This window comes from Festucalex cinctus, chromosome 14 (genome assembly GCF_051991245.1).
Source record: "Festucalex cinctus isolate MCC-2025b chromosome 14, RoL_Fcin_1.0, whole genome shotgun sequence".
NCBI lineage: Eukaryota > Metazoa > Chordata > Actinopteri > Syngnathiformes > Syngnathidae > Festucalex > Festucalex cinctus.
Window position 1 is genome coordinate 23,602,935 of NC_135424.1, and position 26,289 is coordinate 23,629,223.

At 39.6% G+C, this 26,289-nt stretch overlaps 1 protein-coding gene across 4 annotated transcripts in view; it reads left to right on the plus strand.

Moving 5' to 3' along the window:
• The first annotated feature begins 563 nt into the window (after nt 1-563).
• Nucleotides 564-26,289, plus strand: part of slc2a15a (solute carrier family 2 member 15a) — a 54,604-nt gene continuing 28,878 nt past the window's right edge. The window contains exons 1-7 of one of the 4 annotated variants that reach the window (XM_077495341.1): nt 762-1,031; nt 1,601-1,854; nt 2,488-2,586; nt 15,932-16,092; nt 16,309-16,433; nt 18,051-18,196; nt 21,781-21,913. In XM_077495341.1, the coding sequence (XP_077351467.1) occupies nt 1,810-1,854; nt 2,488-2,586; nt 15,932-16,092; nt 16,309-16,433; nt 18,051-18,196; nt 21,781-21,913 (709 nt within the window). In that variant the 5' untranslated portion in view covers nt 762-1,031; nt 1,601-1,809. Of the gene's footprint in view, nt 668-761; nt 1,032-1,385; nt 1,472-1,600; nt 1,855-2,487; nt 2,587-15,931; nt 16,093-16,308; nt 16,434-18,050; nt 18,197-21,780; nt 21,914-26,289 lie in introns of those variants that run through there. The other 3 variants (XM_077495340.1, XM_077495338.1, XM_077495342.1) reach the window with 3 other exon arrangements.

The window sequence follows — 26,289 nt, forward strand, 5'->3', positions numbered from 1 at the left end:
CTTCCCATGCTCGAAGACGTGAACGGATCAGTGGGTGAACGTGTTGCCATTTCCAGTTCAGGAACGAACAATTTAGTGAATGGGTGTTGCGGCTGTTGCCATTTCCGGTTCGCGAACGAGTCAGTGAGTGAACGTGCTACCTCCATTTCCCGTTCGCGTACGATTCATTGAGTGAACGTACAGCCATATCAGTTCAGTGAGTCAGTGATTGTAGTCTTGCCACGAGTGATTCACGATTTGCCAAGGAAGGAACTACTCTCAGAAACGCCACTACGTCCGTGCTGGCGGGGACTAGCTTTCATTATCATGTGTTTCTCCAAGATTCGGTGAACGAATCTTTTGAACGGTTCTTTTAAATGAAATGATTCTAGTGATTCAGTTCACCTAAAAGAACTGTAATGCCCATCACTACTGCGCTGACGAGGCGGAGCAATGTGCTCGGCTGCAGTACCACCTCCCCAAACCCCACCATCCCCCCTCCCTCTCTGAGCACGGCAGCTGAGACATTGTCAAACCTCGCTTCAGACACGTGACAAAGAGAGGGCGACATAGGTAGAGAGCGAGAGAGAGAGCGCGAGGGAAAATGACGGAGCCGACTCTCATCGTTCACTTCAAAGTCTTCAAACTCTTCGTACCGGCTCGTTCGCGACCGACACATCACTACATGGTACCCTATCATTTAAACACGTGTCATCAATACATAATAGGATCACTTTTTTCGCTTCACTTCAGATCTCTTTGCTAGATGATCATCAAACTCACTTTATTTTTGGTACCGCATTTATAACTGATTAATTGATGGCCAATAGGAAAAGCGTTGTGCCATTGCATTGGGTTTTCTGAACAAAAATTTCCTTCATTCTTAAAGAGTAGAGGTAAGGTCAAAGAAGTGTGTAATTCAAAGCGGGTGATTAGGACTCAATGATCACACAGAGAAGAACACACTGAGCTCCTTCATAACTGAAAAATCTATTTACACATGACTGCTCTGTGATTGCCCACACATTGTCGGATTAAGTCCAAAGCTGCATGTGAGTATTCAGAATACATAGTCATTTGTAAAGGAATTATAAGTATATTTATCTTTATTCGTTTACACAAAGAAGAAAATCTTATGAAAATCTTATGTTTTTCATACCTTTGATGTACAAATTTCAAAGTGACAGAGCGACGCAAACCAGAGTGGTTCTGGTTAGCTTCTGTACAGCCCAATTATCAGAAATATTTATTTATGAACAATTCATTATTAAATGAAATCTATATTCTACATTGGGTGCAGGTTTTGTTTTCCTTAGATTTGTGTCACACAAAGCTTAACCCGCTGTTCACAATTGTTCTCTACCCTAATCTTCTGACCCCCCCAACCCCCCCTTATTAGTGCTGCTATTTTCCTACTGCATTTTATTTGTTTACAACAGGTCTCTTCGCCCTATTTCTCTTGCCCTTCGTATGTTTTCTTTCCTGTCAAAATGTATGTATTTTTTCAAATGTATTGTTATATACTATGCTATTCTTTCTTTTCCCTTTTTGACCCTAACCCTTTTTTGGATTCTTCCTCTCCCCCTGCTTAAATTCACTTACACTTAATTGCTTCCCGCAGGTCTTTCTCTTGCTCCGTCACGCTGCAGTCTGTCATGTGATGACACTGTGCGGGCTTGTTTATGGGAGCCTGCGCTTTGGCTCAGTGGAATAGAGACCTGGCCTGCTGCTTATGAACAAGCCCAACGTGCCTTCTTCAGCTATGCCGTTGCTTGTAGTGTAGAATTCAACTGTTCTTTACTGTGTGGAACTTTATAACAAATATCTTAAATGGCAGAGGAGGTTTTAATCCCGTCATCTGGCAATATATTCCCGGTAAGTGCAACTTCAAAATGTTCTACATCAGAGCCGAAGTTGAGATCTAAAATAACGGAATAGTTAACTGACAAGAGGCTTTTGATTTCATGTGTGTTATGTAAATTGCGTACGACTGGATGGATGGATGTTTTTTTAATGGTCCTAATGGGACTTTCTAGCTACATACACATTGGACATTTTTGTTTAGTAAATAAAGCTGAATAATTGCAGTATACTAGAATAGATCTTGCTTTTTTAATCACATATCACAAAGTACACATCCACAATAATAAGCTAGATAGATTAGAAACTCATATTTTTATTTGTTTTCCCCATAGTTAATCTCAATTCTGTGTTTTTAAACACTATGTTCTGTTCCTATGATGCAGAGAAAGTGCCGGTGTAAACTGGCAGTCAACTATGACCTTCTTTGGAATGTGAACAATGCTAAGACATTTTCACAACAAAATTCAGTTTCGCTCCAAAATAATACCTACAGTGTCTTAGCAGAAGTGTGCCACAATGTGAAGCACATGCCCAAGGGCAACAATCAATCAGCACAAGAATATAGTGACAAGTGGGAAATCTGATTGTGCTGCATATAAATGACATGGCTAATGTCTACTGTTATTTTCTTTCTTGCTTACAAAGCATCTTACAGGCTCACTGTTGGCTGTGGCTTTTCTGACTTCCTTTGGGAGTTCTATGCTCTATGGATACAATTTAGCTGTGGTCAACTCTCCAGCTGGGGTAAGCGAGCTACTTTGTGTCTGAGAGTATGTGAACATAAGTCCAATCATTTCATTCTTTGGGATTTGCATCAAAAGTTGAATAGAAACAGAAACATCAACATTTCATGTTATTTAAAGTCATCCATTTGGTTCTGACCTACAATTTACTAGGGATGTAACGATATCCAAACATATCACGATACGATATCACGATATGAAGGACACGATACGATAATTATCACGATATTGTTGCGGGGGCTGGCGATATTTAAAAAAGATCACAATATTGTTAAAAAAAAAAAAAAAAAAAAAAAAAAAAAAAGCTCATACTTAAAAAAACACAATATTGTGTTTTTGTAGATAACAGCAATGCATATAAACCACCTACAATCTCTAACAATATTTAGGCACTTACTTGCTAATGCACACATTGATCGCTTCACCAGCAAATTAGGTTCCCCTTCATCTGACGATTAGCATAGATTTTAAACATAGAAGGCCAAAACATCCCTAATGAAAATTAAATTGCACTAATAAACTAGCCACTAGAGGGTGCTAGAACTGCACAAATGGAAATCAACTTTACTTTTTTAACAGATGTGTTCTTTTTAAATATTGTGAACATGACGACGACGATATTGTGGCAGTTTTAATATTACGATATCACCCTTATCGTTACAGCCCTACAATTTACAAACAGTACCTTTTGCTTGAAGCCACCCATTTTTCATGTAAGCAAAAAGTATTGGAACGCGTGTTTGTCCCATTACTGTAAATTGATTTTTCAAACGAGTCGTGCTAAATACTGTATCTCCACACTATTTCTTTTTTATTGTTACCTGTAAAGACTATATTCATAGTAGTTTGATGTATAACCAGCGTGAAAACCAGAGAGCGGTCTAGATATGAATGAAAAGCAAGTGATTGTGAAGCTGAGTGTCATGAAAAAGATGTGGAGGACCCAAGTGCAGTAGGCGAACGAGGCAGGGAGGCAGAGGTTTTCAAAAAAGAAGTGTAATTTAATTAAACCAAAACAAAAACAAACTCCCAAACTTAACCAAAGCATGACATTGGGGAAACATAACAAACAAACTGGTAGCAAGGCGGGACGAAAACAACAACAGTGAACCAATGCAGGCCAACAGAATACCAGAGACTAAATACACTTAGGGTGGCACGGTGATCGAGTGGTTAGCACGACGCCTCCCAGTTCTGAGGACTCCGGTTCGAGTCCAGGCTCCGGCCTTCCTGGGTGGAGTTTGCATGTTCTCTCCGTGCCCGCGTGGGTCTTCTCCGGGTACTCCGGTCTCCTCCCACATTCCAAAGACATGCATGGCAGGTTAATTGGGCGCTCCGAATTGTCCCTAGGTGTGCTTGTGAGTGTGGATGGTTGTTCGCCTCTGTGTGCCCTGCGATTGGCTGGCAACCAGTCCAGGGTGTCCCCCGCCTACTGCCCATAGCCAGTTGAGATAGGCGCCAGCACCCCCCACGACCCTTGTGAGGAATAAGCGGTCAAGAAAATGGATGGATGGATGGATGGGTGGATGGATGGATAAATACACATACAAACTGATTTACAATGAGACACAGCTGGGCAAGACACAAGTGGCAGAGGGTGCTGATTCGTTGACACATTAGGAAGGGCAGGCAAACACAGGTGGATATGATAAGTCTTAACAAGACTAGGGGAGACAAGGAAAAACAAATCAAGACTGAACTTAAAGAAACATGATAACGAAATCAACCTAAACCCAAAATTAAACCTAAGCCATAACAAAATTAACCCAAACCATGACACTGAGAGAAGATGGAATCTCAATGTGAGCCATAGCACAGACGCCCGTAGAGTTAGCTAGTCGCAAATACAAATTGGGCCTCAATTACCAATGGTAATATAACTTCAGAATTGGCAGATTCTTCATCAGGGTATTGCTCTCTGTACAGATGAGAGCAGGTTTAAATTGAGCATGCGTGATAGAAATAGAGAAGATTTTAGTCATTAGTTGTGTGTAAGGGTGTGGTTGTTGTGAGGAATGTGAACTGAGTCGACAGACTGCACGTGATTTTATCCAAAGAATCGTTTTCTTGGCTCAGTTAGATTATGTGCACAGTCAAGTAAGAGTACTTTTTCTTTACAATAAAATTAATTATGTAAAAGTACTTATACTTCTTCATACTCTCTTTGAATATATAAAATGCGTTGAACTATGACATGTACTGATCATTTTCTTTCTTTCAAATTTTATTTTCATATCTTGTGTTTATATGTTCGTTCAATCAATCAATGTAAAAAGTAGTCCAAATGATTACTTGAGAAGGAGTAAGTAAAATATGACTCAAATTACATGGAGCTAGGGGTGTAAATTGCCTAGTACCTGGCAATTTGATCCGTATCACGATTCATAGGTCACAATTCGATTCGATAAGATTAATCCCAATATGAATCTATAAGTCGATTGGTGCAATTTTTTTTTACTCAAATTTAGAAAATACTAATCAGTAAACTTGTACATGTACACTGTAAGATTTGTATGAAAAACTTATATCTGAAACTTATAAGCTTATAACTGTGAGCCACTGTAACAGTCAGGGCCCGGTTGTTCAAAACTCGGTTATAGCTTTAACCATTGGTTCAGTAGATTTAACCGACCGTTAACTTTAACGGCACTGTTAACTTGTTGTTCAAAACTCTGTTAACTTTAACCGGCTGTTCCCTTTCTGTTAAAGTTAACACAACTAAGGACCGCGGCTAACTTTTTAACAGTGTGGTTAACTCTGTTTCGTGGCTAATGCTGCCTTCATGATGCCCACTGAGCGCAAGAAAAAGATCGAGAGCTTGACTTTGGTGATTATTCTGATGAAGAATTAAGCACATGTTACCTCTTAGCAGTAATGAAATTCCAAGTCTCATGATGACGAGTCAAAAGAAAAAAAATAAAATTGTGTTTTTTAAGACACGTTCTAATGAACAGAGGGAAAAAGAAATTATGATGAATTAAAAATAAATAAATGTCACAAAAACTCCTAAATGACTTCAACCATTGATTGTATAACGTTTTCTTCGTCAGCAGAAAACTTCCGGCTTCTTTTTTTTTTTCGGCGAGAGCCAGGGGTCATTTGGATAGTATCCATTGCTTTTGCCGACCCGAAAGTAAACAAAAAGAGGAATTGTGGGATATATCGGTGCTAACCAGTGACATAAACGACACGGTTAACTTTGACGGTGCCGTTAACAAACGGCGTGACTAACCATGTTTTGAGCAACGCACATTTAACGGCCGGTTAGTTAACGGCGGGTTAAGAATTTAACCGGCGGTTAGGGGTTAAACATTGGTTAAAATAACCGAGAATTGAACAACTGGGCCCTGGTTGTAATCTGTTTCATATTTGGACAGCATTGAAATAAAATGTTAAGGCTCAATATTCCATTATTATATTATTTTTCCATGCTTAATGTGTGAACCCTAACCCTAAGTAAGACGTTTTGTTGAACATTTCTATCAAAAATGGATGTTTAAAAATCGATTCAGCCACATATTGAATCGTTACAAGAATTGTGCACTGTAATATCGTGATATATTGCCGAATCATTTTTTTTTTAACACTCCTACATGGAGCCATGTATTCCGATTAGAATAATCAAATGGAATGAAAATTATCTATATAAACACCTCAATCGGAATGAAAAGGCGGAATCCGAATAGAATTTCAATCGGACTAACAGGGGCGCTACATTCCCTATTTTTTTAATTTGCACTTTTTTTTTCTTTTTAATTAATTGGCTGGTTAATCGTAATAGTTTTTTTTTTCTGCCAAGAATCGATATCGGCCTGAAATGCTCCATAACGGTTAGGGGGCCCTAGTCTTATCTTAAATTAATGTTATTTGTTTACATTTGTGAAACATGTAGAATGGATTTTTTTAAGCTGAAATGTTGATACTCTTTAAGTTTTCAGGCAGTCACAGCTGTTCTTTTTAGTAGTCGGTAAAGTGCATTAAATGCGAGGCTAGTGGTGTTCTGCCTCTCCTGACTGTTGATTCTGATATGATTAATTTTTCATTTTAAAAACTGGTTTCTCTGTGGCGCTGCGGAGACTTTGTGTGAAGTCTCGTAGTCACTGTTTGATTGGAGTCAAATCTTGCCAGCTAATGTTGGATTTATGAAACAGAGCTATGTGATAGTGCCTAATGCTACATTCACAGCGGGGGAGGTGTTCTGGAACACTTGCTTCGCTAGCGTTTCACCGGGTAGAGCTTTTTTTTTTTTTTTTTTTCAACGTATTCTGCTCATTAATGCATTCGCACACAGCGGAGAGGAAGAGGCATGACTACTGTAGAGCACTTAGGTGAGTCAACAAAAGAGAGCACAACCAAGCACTGTTTTCTCCAGCAGTGCCTTACGTGTTTACTTCTGTTTAATCCGGCGGCCAGTGGTTAGCGCTAAATAGCTTTAGCTAATGCATGCTAAGCAAGTAAATTAGGGTGACCAAACGTCCTCTTTTGGGAAGACATTTGGGAGGACAGACCATTTTCTTACGTCCTGTTCGGGCGTTTTTATAAATTCATGAAAAAGTCCGGTTGGCATTGCGTGACTAATACGAGGTGAAGTACACTGTGTAATTGCGACTGGTAGCACAATTTTAAGGGTCCTCTTTGTTTTGGAAATGGTAATATGGTCACCCTAAGTAACTACACTTAAAAACACTCAGTATGTTACTGCCTTGTTCACCATTCGGTCCCGGCTGGCCGTGTTGTTGAGTTCCAGGTGACCACGCTGTGCGTGACATAGCCCACACTCGAAGCCGATTGGTTGACGCGAGGTGATGAAGCGCGAAGAAAGTTGAAATTGGGCGAAAGTGCAGATTTTCGCATTGCTACACCGCTCCTCTGCAAATGCATCCTCCGCGCTGCTCCACACCCTTTGATACCATTTCGTGAGAAGTACATTGACTACAATGTAATCGCGTCGCCGGGAATACTTCACCTGCTGTTGGTGTGAATTAGTCCCTCTGACAAGCCAAAACAATACAACAAGCAACAATAGATACATACAAATTAAAGTAGCAAGAGGACTGTAGCTCAATACAATGGAGGACAAGTAGTGTTTCTCTTTGACAAAAATATTAACGTACAGTTCTGCTTCAAATATTGCATACCCATTAAGTAAACGAGGAGCCACTTAGAAAACTTAAAACATTAAATTGATTACTTACACAGTAAACTAACCAAGTTTTTATTGGCTTCTACAAAGACCCGCCAAACAATACTGGATATCTGCAAAACAGTGTCCGGCCCCAAAAAGGGTCCAGCTAGAAACGATGGAAAAACTTGCAAGGCATAACAGTTGACGATGTGAATCGATACTTTTAGGTTTTACATCAATGCGTATTTTAAGCAGTTTACATTGGTATTAAATCGATTTTCGTTGCTTTGTTACATCCCTACTAATTTAGGTACCAGAATTGACCCTTGCAGCACCCCACATGTATATTTGCCAGTGTAGACCGTCTGTACAAACTGCTGTCTATTTTCATATACAGTTGAAGCAAGAAGTTTACACACACTGTGCAAAAACACACATTTCATTTTTTTTTTATCTCACTGTCTGAAGTCAAACCAAACTAAACTTCTCCTGTTTCATTTTAGTCAGGGTCAACACAAGTACTTAATTTGGTTAAGTGCCACAATAATGAGGGAATTTTCTTCTAGGTCAAAGGTTTACATATATTTCCTTAGTATTGATTAGCATTTCCTTTAAAGTGCATGAGTTGGGTCAAACATTTTGGGTAACCCTCCACCCTCCTTCTGACAAGTACTCTGTGAGAATCCTGGCCCATTCCTCCTGACAGAACTGGGGTAACTGAATCAGGTGTGTCGGTTGCCTTTCTCGTACACAAGTTTTCAGATCTGCCCACAGATTTTTGCTGAGATTCAGATCAGGGCTTTAGCCACTCCAAGACATTGACTTTGTTATCCTGCAGCCACTTTTTAAAAAATGTTGGCAGTATGCTTAGGGTCATTGTCCATTTGGAAGACCAATTTGTGCCCATGAAGTCTTAGCTTCCTGGGTGATGTCTTGAGATGCTGCCTTAATATCTCCTTGTAATGTTCTTTCGTCATAATGCCGTCTATTTTATGAAGAGCTCCAGTTCCTGCTGGAGCAAAACAGCTCCACAACATGATGCTGCCACCTCCATACTTCACAGTTGTTATGGTGTTCTCAGGTCTACAGGCTTCCCTCTTTTTCCTCCAAACAACGTTTATGGCGTTTAACATTCAATGCAACGTCCAAGTGCAGTGCAACCGGGTCAATGAGTTGTAAACTCAAAAACACCCACTAATTATGGCCAGCAGATGGCAGCATTGTATCTCTTCTCAATGGGTTGCCGGTGTATGGAATTACTCAACTCAACTCAAGTTTATTTAACCTCGCAGCGGTAGCTGCTCGGGCCCTAACTAGAGCTGCGAATTACAATGAAACGTGATGCAATCTGATGAAATAGAACGTTTTCAAGGCTGACGTGAATGAGCAAAGCCTTTGTAACAATAAAACCTAATTTGACGGAGCGTCACTAAACAAAAAATATTAGTATCAAAGTCACTGTTGTGGAGAAAATGTATCATTTTCTTTTCAATTTTCGCTCAATGTCACTCAAATTACCTATTTTCAAATGGTGATAAAGAGCGGAATTAGGTCGAAACATACTTTTTTCTAATGAAAGAATGGAATGCGATCTTTCATGTGGTACCCATGTTATATATGTAGCAAAAGAACACAATATTCTGTTTGCTTCGAAAAATGAGTTAAAATGCTCGAAATCCGCTGGCATTTGGGGTTGTTTTATGATGACATGTGGCAGTAAAAGAGTTAATCAGATCACAGGGCATGTGTCCAGAAGTTGAGATCATTGTCTTGGTGTCTTTTTACAAACTGTAATGTGGCTTGTTTATGTTTCTTTAGGAGTAATGGATTTATTTTCGGCGAATGGCCTTTCAGCCTATGTCGGTGCAGGACTTGTGTCACTGTGGCATTGATACTTTCTTCATCCACCATCTTCACAAGGTCTTTGGCTTTTCTTCTGGGGTTGATTTGAACATTTAAGACCAAAACCCGTTCATCTCTGGGACACAGAGCCCGTCTCCTTCCTGAGCGGTGTGATGGATGGACATTCCCGTGAGGTTTATACTTACATATAGTTGTTTTACTAGATGAACGTGGCACCTTCAAGTATCTGGAAATGGCGCCCAAGGATGGGCCAGAATTATGGAGCTTTTTTCTCAGATTTCCTGGCCGATTTCTTTTGATTTTCCCATGATTTCAAACAAGGTTAGCAGAGTCTTGTAGTTGTGGCCTTAAGTTCATCCCCAGTTGTGTCATCCAATAACTTGCATGTTGAGCTTTCAAAGCCCTGACCTCATTGTCTAGCATGTGTGTGCGTTGTTTCTCTGCTCCACTCCGTCTTGACTGTGCGCTCCGGACACGTCAATTTTATGGACAACACTCACCGTCCGCATACAGCTGCGGTCTGGCAGCTCCGTCGCCGACCACTTCCCACCGTGTCACGCGTGATCGCGCGCGATAATGTGGTATTAAAAACGACAAACACACAGAAAGTCTGTGCCGTGTCATATATAATTTTGTGACTTTCCACCTTCATTATAAATCTCTCCTCGCCCATGTTCGCTGGTGTTTAAACAGTGAATTAAGCGTTAACCATTATGACGTTTTGCTGAGATGATTGCAAAATAGGATCTGGCGAGTATTTTATTCTGATTAGTAACCGGAATTTTTTATTTTGAAACTGTGTCGGTCTTCCTGTCCCGCTCGATGTGTTCTGCGCATGCGGTGTAAAACTCCTGTTGTAAATCAATAACTCTTCTTAAACTGCTAATATGTGTAGTAGATACTAGTGCAATGTTTCACAAAAGTCACAGTTCGGATTGGATCATGGATTTGAGTCACTCGTTCGGACAGTTTTTTCGCATCAAAAAAAAAAAAAGATAAATAGTACTGTCTTCATTTATTTTGTTAAACGCTGTATCCCATTAAATTAAATAAAAAAATAATTTGAAATGGCTAATATAGCCGTTTAGGATTTAGGAATACAACTTTATGTGCAATATGAGGCAGAAACATTCTTATTTTTAAATGGTTCATGTGTAAAATAACAAGGTTTTTTTTTTTCCTTTTTTTTTTTTTTTTTTTTTTTTTTTTAATAATGAAAAGACCTCAACGCGCAATTTAAGACATTCCCTTCCTTTAAACATGGGGCGTGAATTACAAAATAGCATTGGTCAAGAATATTGAAAAAGAATTAAAGTAAGCTGTCAAACTCATTTCAGCGACCAGCCAGACACTCGTCTGTAATGCTAACAGCCAGCCGCTAGCCACTTACGTTACGTACACTATCATACAATACGGAATAATTAATTAGCGGCTTCTTAGCATCCTAAATTAGTGATTGATAATGAGTTCAGGATAGCATTGTGTTGATGTTGGTCAGAACTACAATGTCAATCAACTACAATAAAGAAATGCCTGAAAGGGAAGTCAAGAGGTACTTTTCCACTGCAGGAACTTTTTGAGAACTTTTCAGTTTACCTTGATAAAATTCAGTTTGCACGTTTTTCCACCAACAACAATTTCCGGGGTAATTAAATTTCCAAGGGGGCAACCAAGTACTATCTCAGCAGCAGGTTCTTGCTGAGCCAGGCAGGAACTTTGAGGGGGAGGGCTGCAATGACCACAGCTGATTGGTTGGACAAATTTGGGGGTGTGTTGTTTTTACATCGACTGGGCTCATCAAACTCATATGTCAGAAAACTCTTTTGAATTACCGTAATTACCAACAACTCTAAGACACTGTGGAAACACAATTCTAAATTCCTTGCTGAACGTTTACAACCAAGAACTCCCTTTACCCAGAACTCAAAGATCTTGGGCTTGTTGGTGAAAAAGTTGTATGGAGTTAAATGAGAAATTTCACGATAAATCGATCAAATGTTGAAAAAGAGATGATGTGAGCTGTTGAGCATTGTCATATGCCATCATTGAAATTGGTTCAGTTCTCCTGCCTCCCTAATTGCCATCACCTTTCCATCTATTCCATTGAGCTTAATAAAGATTTTGCAGTTTACCATCCAAGTTGAATAGAGTTCTCTATTCTTCTGCAACGAACGAGCCAGCTTGTCGATCTCTGTTCAGTTAAATGTTCGTTTATCTAGACATTGGTTCCCTGCAGCTTACCCTTTTGCTTTAGCCATGCAATATTGTTCAAACAAAATAACATACTGGTAATAATATGATAAAGAGATGAATGTCTCTTTTATACTGAATAATTATGTCATTTATGCCACTCTTGATCTAAATTGGGCTGCTCTATTACGACTAGAGTATTATTTAGGGCTGCTCAATACATCAATTTTGAACCGTAACCGTCTTTTCTGGTTAAAACGGTTTTAAAAATGTTCAAATCGGCACTTTCAATTTTCAACTCTGCACCATTTTTGGTTAAACCCACGAGCGTGCAGTCTTACCCTGCCTTCACGTGCTATGGGGAAGATGAACCTTACCACTCAGAAACTCCCAATTACGACAATTCTGTTCATGTGCTTTTGTTGTTGTAGCTAAAAATTACACATAGCAGCTGATGTAGTCCTTGCTCGTAAAACTAAAAAATTATGGCAAATAATTAGTTGTAAAGGACAGGACAATGAATTGTGTATGCTACGTAATTGTGTAGATTCTAAAACAACCTCCCCGCCTATTGCCCGAAATCGTCTGGGATAAGCTCCAGCACCCCCGTGACCCTTGAAGGAGTAAGCGGTCAATAAAATGGATGAATGGATAAAACAACCTGCTAGAAGACGTTAACGCCCTTATAAGTGTTAATATTTATTGCCATTCATGAATCCTACGGGACTCTCCGCCATGATGAAACTTGAAAAGTTCTCTCAACTCGGAAACTCGGGTATCAAAATAAATTCTCAATTGTCCAGTGGAAAATACGACATGAGGGGGCGTTTACGTGTAGTTTTCTACTCGACATGTGGTATTTACCATAATTAGGATACCACTTGAAGGCAGCATTAAAGGAACACAAGACTTGTGAAAAACTAACCAGCTATTCTGTGAAATGGTTAATTTCAACTCTTCCCTGAAAAAAATTGCCAATTTAAGTTGAGCGATTACGATTTTATTGCAGTTATTTATGAATACCTTTGTCTTAAGTACTGTATCGGGCATTTTGGACAGTCACGTGATCATCGTGACGTATCACGTGCGTAAAATACACATTGAACGACATGGCTGCCAGTGGCAACAAAGAACTCACGAGGAATTATCGCATCCCACGGCGGGTATCAAAGGTGAAATTTCACCTTACAACAAAGAAGCACTTCTTCAAAAGCAGTACAGTCACGCTCGCCAAAGATTTGTTTCCAACCGAAAGCTGGATGAAACTGGCAGATCCAGCTGCCGGCGAATCGAAGTGGACGGTAAACATGCGGGTGACTTGTACTCTACTAGGCTAAGCTACATGTCGTATGCTAAGCACGCTTTAGCCCACATTAGGAGAGACCACAACACACGGAATGACATGAAACTGAACGTGCTGAGGATTTTACTCTGAACAGAATTGGCGCAGCATTTGGGATCGAAGATGGTCTTTTTCTTGCCAATTGAGTCAGCAAACTCCCATTGAAATGAGCAAGACGTCTTTCCTTTTATGCACGGGATACGTCGTCACGATCCCATGGGGGACGCCATTATCCTGGTCACGTGATCGTGATGACGTATCCCGTACATGAAAGGATAGACGTCTTCGCTCAATTCAATGGGAGTTTGCTCATACGAATTTTGGTACTTAATCGGTTTAAAATAAAACTCAAGGGACTAAGATGCCAGAGATATTTGCACTTTTATTCTTTGTACACAATGTCTAATCCAGTACTGGAAAATGATTTATAAGTGTTCTATTGCTTTAAACAACAATCATGTTCACTGGTGATTCTGCTAGGTTTGGCCAGAAAAGTGAACATAATTATTCCCCAGGTAGGAACCCGACTGGAAAATACAAGGTTTTTTTCCAAATCACCATAACTTTTGAACCGTTTGCACTAGCAACATAATTCTGAAAGCAGAGAAGCGGAGCTTTACGTCAATACCAAATACGTTACAACATCTGCCAGATTGCCACGTATGGGTGGGAGCGGTGTGGCTGACCAGGAGACTGATTGGACGGGTTACAGACTTACTTGACTAACTGTAGGTGTTGTGTGCTGAAGGGTTGGATCCCAAAGCGCAGACACAAATAAGGTTTTAACTATTTATTCACATAACTTGACTAAACAGAAAACAACAAGAAGCACCAAGGAACAGTGAGTAATAATCCTACAACACACACATTTCTTAGACAGCTTAAATAGGCAGTGAATTGATCCTATTGGTTGAGGCTAGACATGTGGGTAACCCTGATAGGTCGCTGAAACAGGACTGACATTGATTGATCTGATTCGTTGCTGATTGGCTCCTGACCATATAAGGAGCTGAGACAGGACTGACCTGGATTTATCTGATTCGCTGCTGACTAGCTTCTAACCATATAGAGAGGTTAAAGATTATTGACATCACATAGTTACAAGCCGATTGCATCAGTTCAAATAAAACAAAACACAGTTATGACAGTAGGTTAATCATTTTACAAAAGTTAACGGTTTCCATTTTACACTTTTATTTATTCATTTCTGTTTTATGAAAAGCAGAGAAATCTGATGTATTTTGAAAAGATGAGGTGCTCAACATGCTGTTTAAATTGTTACCTTCACTGGTATTAGTGGTGTGTATTTGTGTTTGTTTAGATAAGGTGATTGTCAACCTGCATATTATTATTAGTGACAGTTTTGCACTAAACATGGATTTATGTTTAAGTAAGACCAGAAAGAAATGTGACTGTAGCACATCACTATGAGCCTAGCTGCCTACCTACCTTATCTGACTTAATTATATTTCATGGTATATGGACTTTCCTCTTTCATTATTGTTTTAAATAAGAACAGAGCTGAAGTCTGCTGTATAAGCAAGATGCGCTTAATCCCAAAGGATTGTTCTGTGTGTATTAACAGAGTTAAAATCACTGGCACTTTGAGCTCACAGAAAGACAAATTAAGTTTAAATAACATTCAAAATACTTTTTGTCATTATTTTTTATTTTACAAAGAAATCGTTATCGGAAATTCGGGTTTGAGAGAAAATAATCGGGATTTTTTTTGTTAGGCAAAATCAAACAGCCCTAGTATCATTGGTTATTCTTCCCAAGGAAAAAAAAATCCATGTCTAATGAGCTGTAAGGCATCACTCTTTTCTTGCTACACTTGCTATTATTCTTTGGCATCTGCCTCGTCTCGTGACATTCAAAGCATATTCAGTGTGCACACAGAAAATCTATGAAGAAGAAGAAAACAAATTAACCATTTCCGGTTGCTTGCAAATCATATTAGAGGCACAAGATGGGGCTTGTGCCTTTAATTGACTGACAAAATATCACCACGCCCCAAAGAGGAAAAAAACAAAACAAACAAAAAAACAGACAGAAGGTGTGACTTGCAAAGTGTCAATCATCTGACATGCACTAGCGAGCACACTCAAAGCAACATCAAACTGATAATATTAAGTGTTACAGGAACAATCCAATACAAATAAGGTGGTTAGCTGCACAGGGTAAGCCCAAAATGAGTGTGCTCACAAGTGCATAACATAAATCACACCTTTCTGTCTGATAGGTTGTTTTTTATCGGGTGGGATGGCAATTTTATGAACTACATTCTTGTCTTAATCACTAAAATAGTTTCTGTGTATTGGTTAAGAGCTAAGAGCTACATCATTGTTGTACTTTCTTTGTAAGGTTGCATGTTATGTCATGTTATGCATGTTATGTTATGGGGAAATTTTCAGCCAGTCATTGTTGTTGAGCAGTGGAGACACATGGTTATTTTACGGTCTTTTTGTTTCTTAGTCATTAAAGCGTTTTTTTTTTGTTTTTTTTGTTTTTTTTTATAAACATGAATTGACTCAAATGGATTATTAATAACCTGCATAAAAACACAGCAGCCATGACACAGCAAACTGCACTAACAGTACTCATGTAATCTCTTAAAATGTCCTTCCATCCATCCATCCATTTTGTTGACCGCTTATTCCTCACAAGGGTCGCGGGGGGTGCTGGCGCCTATCTCAGCTGGCTCTGGGCAGTAGGCGGGGTACACCCTGGACTGGTTGCCAGCCAATATCTCAAAATGTCATACTTGTATTACATTGTTTCTCATTGCCAGTATTTTGAGCTAATCTTACTTCCTTCTTGTCTTAGTATATAAAGGACTTCTACAACGAAACAGTGTTGAGCCGCAATGGAACTGGACTCAGCGAGGAGACCCTGACACTGATGTATTCACTGACTGTGTCTGTATTCGCAATTGGAGGTCTTCTGGGCTCTTTAATTGTGGGTGTGCTAGTAACTCGCTATGGCAGGTAAGATCCCCAAATATACAGTTTATGCACCAGTCATCATATTCAGATACCGTTATTCGTCTCATAAACTTCCAAGCACAATTGCAACCTGAGCAAAACCATAATACATTTTTTTAAATGCCTTTGGAAGAGTTGGTTCTAAATGTTGCATGGTAAGAATACGCTCTCCAAATACTGCTTGTTGTATTGTGTTGTATGTTTGTGGTGGAATTTCAGGAAAGGCACAGTGGTAAAAACCACACTTCTGGTGTTTATTGCTGGTTCACTAATGGGCTTTAGCAGAAGTTGTGGTTCACCTGAGATGGTCATACTTGGTCGTTTCATCACAGGGATTCACTCAGGTAATCACCTCTTCGCATATCACCAACCATAAAAGTGCTATACTATTACAATGCATACCATTCCCACTCCTCCATGAACCGTCACCTTATTGTGATTGAAGGGTTTCTGTGTCCCTGTCATCCTGGGAGCTAAGTTGTAGGGTCAGGCTCACATATGGAAAACAAAGCCTAGGGGCCAAAGTGGTCAGGTACAGTATGAACTGGCTCTTGGGACGTGGAACATCAGCTATGTGGCAGGCAAGGAGCTGGAGCTGGTATGGGTGAGCTGGTACGTGAGGTCAAGAAGTTGTACATTGGGGGTTCACATAGGTAGATGAGAGGACCGCCTCTTTCTGCCTTGAGTTAAGAGGATGGGTCCTGATTGTTGTTTGTGCCCACCGCCGGCAGCCGACGAGTTTGCCGTCCTCCGCCGATGAGCTTCGGACGCCGATCTTTCTTGCAGCTGAACATTAATTCTTTCCAGCCAGAGATGCAAGTGACTACTTCCAAGGTAGCGGTGTAACACCTGCTGAGGGTTGGCTGGACGAAATGTCAAAGTTGGACTTTTAGAAATACACAGCGTCCGACCCTAGTAATGATATTCAGTGCACAAGATAGATGGATATATGGACGGAGTTATTGAGATATTTGGAGCACCGGACCTCCAGCGAGAAGGCCAATCCTCCAACCGTGTGGCTGTTAAGAGTGACTCATTTCTGGCTAGACGGTGAACGGAGTATCCCATGGAGGAGGTCTTGGGGGTGGGAAAGTAAAGCCGGCAGGAGAATTAGCCCGATCTTAGATCCTCCCAAATCCCCCCTCCCGAAAATCGTAGGGACGTGCCAACATCCAAATGATAATCTTAACAGATAATACTGCTGTATGTGGTGTGTTCAGACCGATCTCGGAAGGTCATTTGGGCCGCTCCAAACAAGCATATTGTGAGGGTCTGCTAGGAATGTCTGGTAGAGTACCCTGTCAGAAGGAGTTTCAACTCGGGGGATATTGAGTCCGAGTGGACCATATGCCATGCTTCCAATGTTGTGTTGGCCGATTGGAATTGTGTAATGTAATTATCCATACATCCGTCCATCCATTTTCTTAACCGCTTACTCCTCACAAGGGTGCTGGTGCCTATTCCAGTTGGTTTCAGGCAGTAGGCGGGGTACACCCTGAACTGGTTGCCAGCTAATTGCAGGGCACACAGAGACGAATAACCATCAACACACACAAGCACACCTAGGGACAATTCGGAGTGCCCAATTAACCTGCCATGCATGTCTTTGGAATGTGGGAGGAGACTGAAGTGCCTGGAGAAGACCCACACAGGCACGGGAGAACATGCAAACTCCACCCAGGAAGGCCGAAGCCCGGACTCGATCTTGCGTCCTCAACACTGAGAGGCTAACGTGCTAACCAGTCATCCACCGTGCCGCCCGTAATGTAATTAAAATAATGATAATAATTAAAACAAAGATTTTATCTATAAACCTAAACTTGTCATCAGATGCAGATGTTTCAATAGGCTCTCAAGTTCAAAGTTTTGTTTAGGTGATTTTACTTTTGAACTATAATTTTCCATCTCAGTTAAATCAGGATTTTAATTAGATCATGTCTTCTTTTTTTTTTTAACTACAGGAATCTCTTTAAGTGTCGTTCCAATGTACCTTGGTGAGATAGCACCAAAGAACCTCAGGGGCTTTCTGGGTCTGGTGCCAAGTATCTTTATTGGCACGGGAGTCTTCGCTGCACAGATCCTTGGACTGCATGAACTGTTAGGAAAGGTATGCTTTAAAACCATCCAGGTCAGTGGTGGATTTTGGCATGCATGGCTGAACAGGTCTGTATTGGGGTGGGTGTGTGTGTGTGTGGGGGGGGGGGGGGGGGGTGTCCGTGTGTGTTTGTAAAATTTGTAAATATACCGTAGTTTCCGGATTATAAGCCGCATCTGATTATAAGCAGCACCCAGTACATTTCTCAAGGAAAAAGCATTTTGTACATATATAAGCCGCACCTGACTATAAGTCGCATGTGCCCACATTGAAACATGAGATATTTACAAAGAAAGGCTGTACACAGAGTTTTCAAAGGTTTAATAATATACCTTAGCTTTTCTTTCCAAACAGTGCCTGTGATGTGGCAGTAACACAGCAGCAATACAGTAATAACAGGGCTAGTTAAAAATAACATACCGGTAAAAGTCACTGAGACTGAAACTTGTATTTTCCATGATGAGTCCATTAGAAAAAATGCATAAATAAGCCGCATCATTGTATATGCCGCAGGGTTGAAAGCGTGTGAAAAAAGTCGCGGCTAATAGTCCGGAATTGATGTAATTATGTGTTTTGTTCTTAATGTTAGTTGTTGATTGTGCTGCCCCGTATAGTAATTGTAGTTGAATATGTGTTCTGCTGACTTGTGCCAGAGTTCGACATTGATAGTGGGCTGGGCCTACAATGTGATTGTGACGCGCTACGAAGTTCACTGAGGCTGTCACGGGCCAGTACAAATCCGTCCATCTATTTTCCTAACCGCTGATCCTCATGAGGGTTACGGTTAAGGGCATGCTGGGGTCTATCCCAGCTGTATAAAAAATAAATATGATGAAACCAACAAACCCCAGGATTACACCGGATGTGTGTGTGGTGCGGCTGCGGTGCGTCTTGACTGCGTGCTCCGCACGCGTCAATTTTTGGGCCAACACACGCCAGCTGCGCACAGCTGATTGGAGAAATTGCACAGCTGCGCACAGCTGCGGTCCGGCAGCTCAGTCGCCGACAACTTCCCGCCGTGTCTCGCGTGATTGCGCGCGATAATGTGGCATTAAAAACAATGACAAACACACAGAAAGTCTGTGCTCAACAGAGAAGCAGAAAGAGAGGTGGACTTTCATACTTTACAGCCCTTAATCACAAAAGAATCTCAAAGGGCTTCACACACCCACAGTTGACAAATATTAACCACATCCCTGATCTGAAGCACAAGACGGCAAGGAAAAACTCATTGTGGGAATCCCCCTTCAAGGGTGACCAGGCTGCAATAGATGCCGTGTGGGCCTCGATTTATACTATGTACAAATATTTATATATATATAATACCGTATTTTCCGCACTATAAGGCGCACCTCATTATAAGGCGCACCTTCAATGAATGACATATTTTAAAACTTTTTTCATATAAAAGGCGCTACAGTGGAGGCTGGGGTTACGTTATGCATCCATTAGATGGTGCTGCGCTAAAGGGAATGTCAACAAAACAGTCAGATAGGTCAGTCAAACTTTATTAATAGATTACAAATCAGCTTTCTGACAACTCCATTCACTCCCAATATGAATAAACAGCTGTTTTATTATTTTCTCTGAGGTAAAGTATTAGTATTAGCTAGCGATCCAAGATGGCGGGATCTTCTGCGCATGCGCGTCACCGATCGTGCACGGTCACCAATAGTGTCTTGACAGCGAGACCTGTTGCGGCTCAATATTGATCCATATATAAGGCGCACTGGATTATAAGGCGCATGGTCAGCTTTTGAAAAAATTGAAGGCTTTTAGGTGCGCCTTATTGTGCGGAAAATACGGTATGTGGTGCTATACAATGTTAACTAGGCAAGGCAAGTGTATTTGTATAGCACATTTCATACACAAGGCAACCCAATTTGCTTTACACAAGGAAAGACAACACAGAAGCATCAACAAACAGTAGTTAACATTCAGAGGAAGAAGTGTAAATAAAAGTAGGTTACAAAATTTACTAAAAGAACATACATTGACAATGTTAAAACATTATTAACATTACTAGAGTAGTGCGAGAGTCCATTTCATGAGTTGAAGCACTCTAAGATGACACCATCAGAAAAGTGGCTTCTCTTCAAAACCAGGCCCGGTTGGTCGTTACAGAAATCTCCATAGCAGCAACTCCGAGGTGCTGATCTTGTTCCAGTCAACTGGTGCAGAATCTGTACAGCAGCATCCAATTCGGTCATTGACACCTAACTCCCTCTCCGAGCTGGGGAGAAGGGACCAAAAGAGAGAAGCGGTCGTCAAACCAGCCATAATTCAGCCAAATGCAGGAGTGTAAAAATAAGTCTTAAAGGAATACAAGACTTGTGAAAAACTAACCAGCTATTCTGTGAAATGGTTAATTTCAACTCTTCCCTGAAAAAAAATTGCCAATTTATGTTTGAGCAATTATGATTTTATAGCACTTTTTATGAATATGTTTTCGTTAAGTACTGTATTGGGCATTTTGGACAGTCACGTGACCTTTGTGACGTATCGCGTGTGTAAAATACACATTGAATGAATTACATGGAACGAATGACAGCATTGACACTCACAAGAAATGATCGTGTCCGACGGCGGACATCAAAGGTGGAATTACGCCTTACAACAAAGAAGCACTTCTTCAAAAGCAGTATGGCCATGGTGGACTCCGTCCGAAAGCCAGATAAAACTGGCAGATCCAACTGCTGGCAAGTTTAAGTGGACGCTAAACATCCGGGTGACTTTTTCTCTGCTCGACTAAGCTACATGTCATGTGCTAAGCACACATTAGGCGCGGACACCCCCACATGGAATGACTTGGAACCGGACGTGTTGAGGACTTTACTCAGAACAGTATTTGTAATTGAAGACGTCTTTTTCTTGCACGTTATGTCGGCAAATTCCCAATGAAATAAGCGAAGACGGCTTCCGGTTACGCACGGCATACGTCATCATGATTATATGACCCGGAACATGCCGTCTGTTACGGTGATTCGAAATTTGATACTTTAATCGGTTTAAAATAAAATTCAGGGAATAAGATGCCAGAGATATTTGCACTTTTATTCTTTTATTTATTATAAGTGCTTTGAGGGCCTTGTAAGGAGGGAAAGCTCTATATAAATGATGTAACATTTACTTGAGAAAAGTGTAGTTTGAGTTCAATTTTTAACACTGACACTAGTGCAATACACACAAGTGTTTGAAGATCAGGTAAATGTAGTTTTGTCAGAATTCAATTTTTAACACTGACACTAATGTAGAGTACTTTCAACACTACTCAGTGTTCACCAGTGTATATTTTTAACACCATACAATGTTGGAGTAACACTGGTCAAGTGTGTAAAAAGTAACACTTTGAAAAGTGTAAGATACACACTCATTAATGTGGACACTTAAAAACACTGTCTTTGATTTAAAAGTGTTAATCTAACACTGGCGATTTTGCCGTGAAGATGGAGATTGTCAACTTTGTGCATGGAGCAAATGAGTAAGGACCAATCACTATAAATTAATGTCACTTTTGCCAATACAGCAGGCACCACTTTGACAATTTCAAATGAAGGTGTTAATTTTATGTGTGTACAATGTATATTGTATTACAGGAGGAACACTGGCCTCTGTTTCTTTCTGTGGTGGTGGCACCTACGTTTGTCCAGTTGATGCTGTTGCCATGGTTCCCAGAGAGTCCCAGATACTTGTTAATTGAGAAGCATAATGTCCATGCTACCATCACAGGTCAGTGGGATACATAACTTTGCCAAACAAAAAAAAAGACATACTGATGGGTGATTATAAGGTACCAAGGGCTTAAACTTTTAACCATTATTTTTATTAAAGAAGAAACTTGTAATTTAATTCGACTTAAACAAAATCTCTTACTTTCCAACATTAATAGTTTTGTCTATTAATAAAAATGTCTTCTGCATATTTATTAAGTGCCATAAACAGTTAGAGAGAATATTACAAGGCCGCTTCTGTCAAAATTTGATGGATGACATTCTTAATTAGATTAGGGGGGTCATGTGTGGGTCATGACCCCTCCCTAATGAAGATTAATGACCCTTTAATGACTTCCAGATGTCATATAATGAGGGTTAATGACCTTTAATGACTTCCTGATGTCATTTAATGAGGGTTAATGACCCTTAATGACTTCCTGATGTCATTTAATGAAGATTAATGACCCCTAATGACTTCCTGATGTCATTTAATGAAGATTAATGACCCTTAATGACTTCCTGATGTCATTTAATGAAGATTAATGACCCTTTAATGACTTCCAGATGTCATATAATGAGGGTTAATGACCTTTAATGACTTCCAGATGTCATTTAATGAGGGGTAATGACCTTTAATGACTTCCGGATGTCGTTTAATGAGGATGAATGACCTTTAATGACTTCCGGATGTCGTATAATGAAGATGAATGACTTTTAATGACTTCCGGATGTCGTTTAATGAAGATGAATGACCTTTAATGACTTCCAGGTGTTATATAATGAAGATGAATGACCCTTAATGACTTCCTGATGTCATTTAATGAAGATTAATGACCCCTTAATGAAGATGGATGATGTGTAGGTGGTGTTCCTACCTGTTTTTGCAGATATCATGGCTGACCCGGGTTCAAATGCTAATTGTTTGGTTAACTTCCGGATCCGGTGCACGCCCCCTAGATTGAGTGAATAATAATGAGATTGAATGACGTGATCGGAGGGAGTGGTTTAGTATGGGTAAAACCGCCGGGGGAAAAGTACTAGCCATTTCTATTATGGTGAAGGGGGAAAAGTATGCGCAAACACGGCTCAAAGATTGTATTTTTAGAGGTTGTAAAACAAGAAGTATAAGGTAAGGTTAAACTGTGATACGGTGGTTGGTATTATGAAATTAAAAAACATGAAGTTATACATTATATGTAAAAATGTTGTAAGAGTCGTTCGTGACTGCTGGGGTTGAATCTGAAAATAAACGGATAAAACTATATAATTTCCCCTTACTGAAATAGTTACTATCTGACATTTTTGTTCAATATTTCTGTGAGTAGGGGGAAGCATATGCAGTCAAAGATTCATGGGGAGGTCAAATGTATGTCTGTGCTTGTGTGTGCGTACGCGCATGTATGGCTGCATGGGGGTCAAAGAAGTGTGAGGACAGACGGGCGGCTGAAGAAGTGTGAGGTTAGACGGTGGCTATAATGTTGTTAGTTTGAAAAGACAACGCTTCCTAAAATATATTACAAAAATATGCATCTACTTAGATCTGATTCTATTTATAATGATAATTTTATGTAGAAATTGGTGAAAAGCCATCATCAGCGATAGTCTCCTTACCCCTGCGAGGACAGGGGTTGCTGGTCATAAAATTAAATTAAGCTGAAGAAGAACGGATACGCAGCTAATTGCGAGGGGCCATTTTTGGTCTGAGAAAGGCGATTGTTCAATATTCCTGTGAGTAGGGGGAAGCAGAGGCAGTCAAAGATTCACGGGGAGGTCAAATGTATGTCTGAGGGGCCTGTGTATGCGTGTGTGCGTTTGCATGAGAGCTGAACAGTGTAAGATTAAACGGTAACTGTAATGTTGGTTTTCAAGAAGAGATTTCCAAAACTGCTTCTTTAAAAAAACATCTACACAGATATCCATTTATGATAGTTTTATGCAGCAACCGTTAGTTGAAACATCCTAGCTAACATTTTCTCAAGGATTTGAAAAGTGGTGACAAGTGAAAACTAATTAAGCTTACCTATAGGCGTAACGGTGTGTGGCTTTGAGTCCATCACATACATGCTCTGCATAGAGCATATATGCGTAGCAGCGAGGTATGCGTAGCAGAAAGGGGAGATGTCCCTACACTCGTGAGAATTTTCTGAGGCTTGTTGGAGACACTAGGACTCTGTCACAGTTTGAGTGTGTGTGTTTCAATGACCATAATTGTTGGGGGGCTGGTGGATATGAGCGAGGGGGTTGGTTAGACGTCTGCCAGCGTGCTCTCCTTGGGATATTTTCTCAAATACTAAAACCCAAATGCCAATCCTCTGAACCGAATGACCAGTTGTCTAAACACATTGAATAAATGTAACCCCTCATTTTCCAATGCCATAAAAACATTTTACATGAAGACACAATTCACAAATTGCTCTCATGCGATACAAAATGTTTACCACAAGTCAACAATATTTGAACACAACGGACTTAACTGGCGTTCACACAACAACTCAAAAATTGAATACACTTGTTGCTAATGATGTGACCACACCTATAAACTCAAGTTCAGAGTGTACAGTTTGCTGGAGAGTCCAAACAAGCGCAATGGATGGAGGCAGAGCCAGAGGAAGAGGAATTAGAGGAGGGAGAGGAGCAGGTCGAGCAATGCAAAAGTTATAAAATAGTAACATGGAATGGTAAGGGTATTCGTAAACACGAAAATAAAAATAATAATTTAACCATCTTATTACAGTCTTTCTCAATTGCTAATACACATTTCTTGAAACCTGTACCCATTTTCTCAAAACCTTAAACACAAACACAAAAATTCTAACAATTTTCACAAAAGCCGTGACTTTTCACTTCAAAACCTATTATCCGGTATTCAAATCCGAACAATATATTCAGATCATACACACAGTAAGTCAAAATCTATTCACCATGAGAGCATTTGTTAGACACGACATAAAATAATCTAACACAGAGCATCCAGGGTAGGTAGTCAACAGAGGTTTATTTTACATGCATGAACAAACATAGTTTTTGGCACTAGACAAATTACTAACCAAGTTAAAATTATGGTGAATTCAAATGAAATAGAAAGGGTGTATGAAAATAAATTCCTTGGAGTAGTTATTGATGATAAATTATGTTGGAAGCCACATGTAGAAAATGTTAAAAGGAAAATGTCAAAAATCATCGGGATACTCTATAAAACTAAGGATGTCCTGAACATGAACTCATTATATATATTATATAGTTCATTATTATTACCATATTTGACCTATTGTGTGGAAATCTGGGGGGCTGCATATAAAACAAACACTAACTCTGTTTTCAATTTGCAAAAAAGAGCCATAAGGATTATTAATCGTTCAAAATATACAGAATCAACACATCCATTATTTATCAAATTAAATACAATGACATTTTATGACTTGGTTGAGTTTAAAATAGCACAAATAATGTACAAAGTATATAACAATCTACTCTGCTATATTACTCAGACATTGTTTGAAAATAGACACAGTCCTTATGATATAAGGGGTACAAGTGTGTACAAAAAACCCAAAACAAGAACAAATATTAAGCAAAGTTGTGTTTCTGTAAAAGGTGTTAATTTGTGGAATAATCTGGGAATTGACTTGAAAAGATGTGACTCACTTGTTGAGTTAAAAAAAAAATGTTTAAATGCAAAGTTAAAAAAAATTACTTTTGTCAAATAAGAGCATGAAAATTGTATATAATGAGTATGAGTATATGATTTATAAATGTATTATGGTATATGTTTAGGAATTTCATGTATATATGTTGCTGGATAATGCACGCATCATTTTATTTTTAAAAATATTAACCTAGTATTGTATCAATAATGAAATAAGTTTAAATGTATAATGTATGAGGGGTAGGACTAAATAAGTTAACTTCTTCCTACTCCCTTTTGAACATGTAAACTATGATGAGTTTGTTTTTTCTTTTCTTCTTTTCTTTTTTAACTTTTGTTTCTCTGCTGTTTGTTTTTATGTTCAATAATTCAATCAAAAAACGTGATAGAGTCAAAATGGGTACTTTTAACAAAAAAACATGCATTAGTCTTAGGGCAAAATAATTTAGGAATAGTGTGAAATGTGTTTAAGTTTTATCCAAAAAGAGTGGATGAGTTTTGAGAATTGGGTCTAAGCCTGAACCGTGTGTAAGGTTTGGTCAAAAAAGTGTTTCATTCCAGAAATTAGTCTCGGAAACTGAGAATTTGCTTCATCGAACGGGGTTTGGTGTTTTAGCAACTGATAAAAACTGTTAAGTTAAAAGCGGACATGACAATACAATAACCACACATAACAAAATCAGAACAACCCTATCTCAATTGTAAATAATACATTCAAATATTCACACCAACTTCTAGGCCGTGGG